Genomic DNA, 1,430 nt, shown 5'->3' with positions numbered 1-1,430 from the left:
GCGTGTAGATATGAAAAACATGGGACACGAGTACTTTATACATCCCGTCCTAAAGACGGCATATATCTTATCGTTAATATGACCATCCTAATAAATACAAATCGCATCCGGAATGAGAAGAGATTTATACATATTCGAGGGATTTCAAAGGGCAATAACCTTAGGGCATTGGGCAGCAGCAGGCATCCCACGGATATATCACAAAATCTTATGGTCCATTTTAGGTTAAGATGCATGTAGGTGGTGAGACTAAATGGGTATGGACAGCATAATGACGAGTACTCGACATGGCATGTGCTTCATTAAGGTAGGTATCAGGGCAATCTACATGTATACGATCTGCAAAAGCACAACTTTAGCCGCTAACAATCTCTGAAACTACGGGTGAAGCACTGTTATTTTCCAAATGACACTGAACTTGAGTGATGTAAATTTGACGACGTCAATTGATTAACACCATTCTAGAAACACTGCCGGTTGCCGACGTCGTTTGGAGTGATATTTCTCCATATTTCATCAGAACAATCTTATGTTATGACTTCAGAACATAAGGACTGCCTCCGCCACTTCACTTCTCACGACAAAAGAATTCATGGCGTCCAACATCCATACAAAAACATTTCTGTTCAAGATGAACACCTTTGTTCTTCAACGTAGATACCTGCGGCATCATACATTCATATCGCAATGCAGATCCTACTTTGCCCACTAAAACAAGCACTAAAGGAAAGACTTGAGCTTACGAATCGTCGGCTCAAACTGTTTCTTACCTGCTTCCCTTACCTCTGACTGCGCACTTCTGAGCTCAGCACCCGGGACGATGAAGGCAGCAGGACGGTGTTCCTTCTCGCTGTAGTGTCTCCGTCAGTCTGAAGGACCAGGGCTCTGTCGCCTCCTTTTAAAGGCTGCACCACTCTGCGTGTGCGGAACAGCTAAGAACTGCGTGGGATGTCACATTAAAGACAGGAGAAAGTGGGGACTGTTCTTACGTGTTTTGTGACACCGTTCTAGTCACATGACCTAGACAGTGTCTGGAGTCTTGCTTTGAGACAAAAGTTGCACGGAAATGGCACACGAATACGTGGCTATATTTCTTTATTTTTTCCTCGACGCCGTATTAAGTACAGTGTTCCGGAAGTTATGAAAAAAAAAGATATATAAATTGGATCCTTTGGGACATTTAGACTACGAAGAGCTCCAGCAAACAATAGTTCAAGATGAGTAGACACAACTGCTGAGAAGAAGTGAATGAGAGGTGATTTCCCAATACATCCAATTTAACGTCATACGCCACCTGATTCGGATTGAGTTGGAAAGAGTTGCTCGTAGCTAAGTACGGAAGCGTGGCCAGGTCATTATATAATGTAACCTGAAGAGAGATAAGACTGCGAATTGAACTTCATTCTTATAAGAGGCTGTCAGAATTTTTC

The 1,430-nt window shown here is 42.8% G+C and overlaps 1 protein-coding gene across 1 annotated transcript in view; it reads right to left on the bottom strand.

Annotated features, from left to right (window-relative positions):
- The window catches only part of LOC109478086, a 17,048-nt gene that overhangs the window by 4,599 nt on the left and 11,019 nt on the right, over positions 1–1,430 (bottom strand). Inside the window, exon 2 of the mRNA XM_019779561.1 lies at positions 784–932. Within this exon, the coding sequence (XP_019635120.1) occupies positions 784–932 (149 nt within the window). The remainder of the gene's footprint in view (positions 1–783; positions 933–1,430) is intronic.

This window comes from Branchiostoma belcheri, unplaced genomic scaffold (assembly GCF_001625305.1).
Source record: "Branchiostoma belcheri isolate BF01 breed outbred unplaced genomic scaffold, Haploidv18h27 scaffold106, whole genome shotgun sequence".
In the NCBI taxonomy this organism is placed as follows: domain Eukaryota; kingdom Metazoa; phylum Chordata; class Leptocardii; order Amphioxiformes; family Branchiostomatidae; genus Branchiostoma; species Branchiostoma belcheri.
The sequence above is the reverse complement of the archived record's forward strand: the minus strand, read 5'-3'. Positions and strand labels throughout refer to the sequence as shown.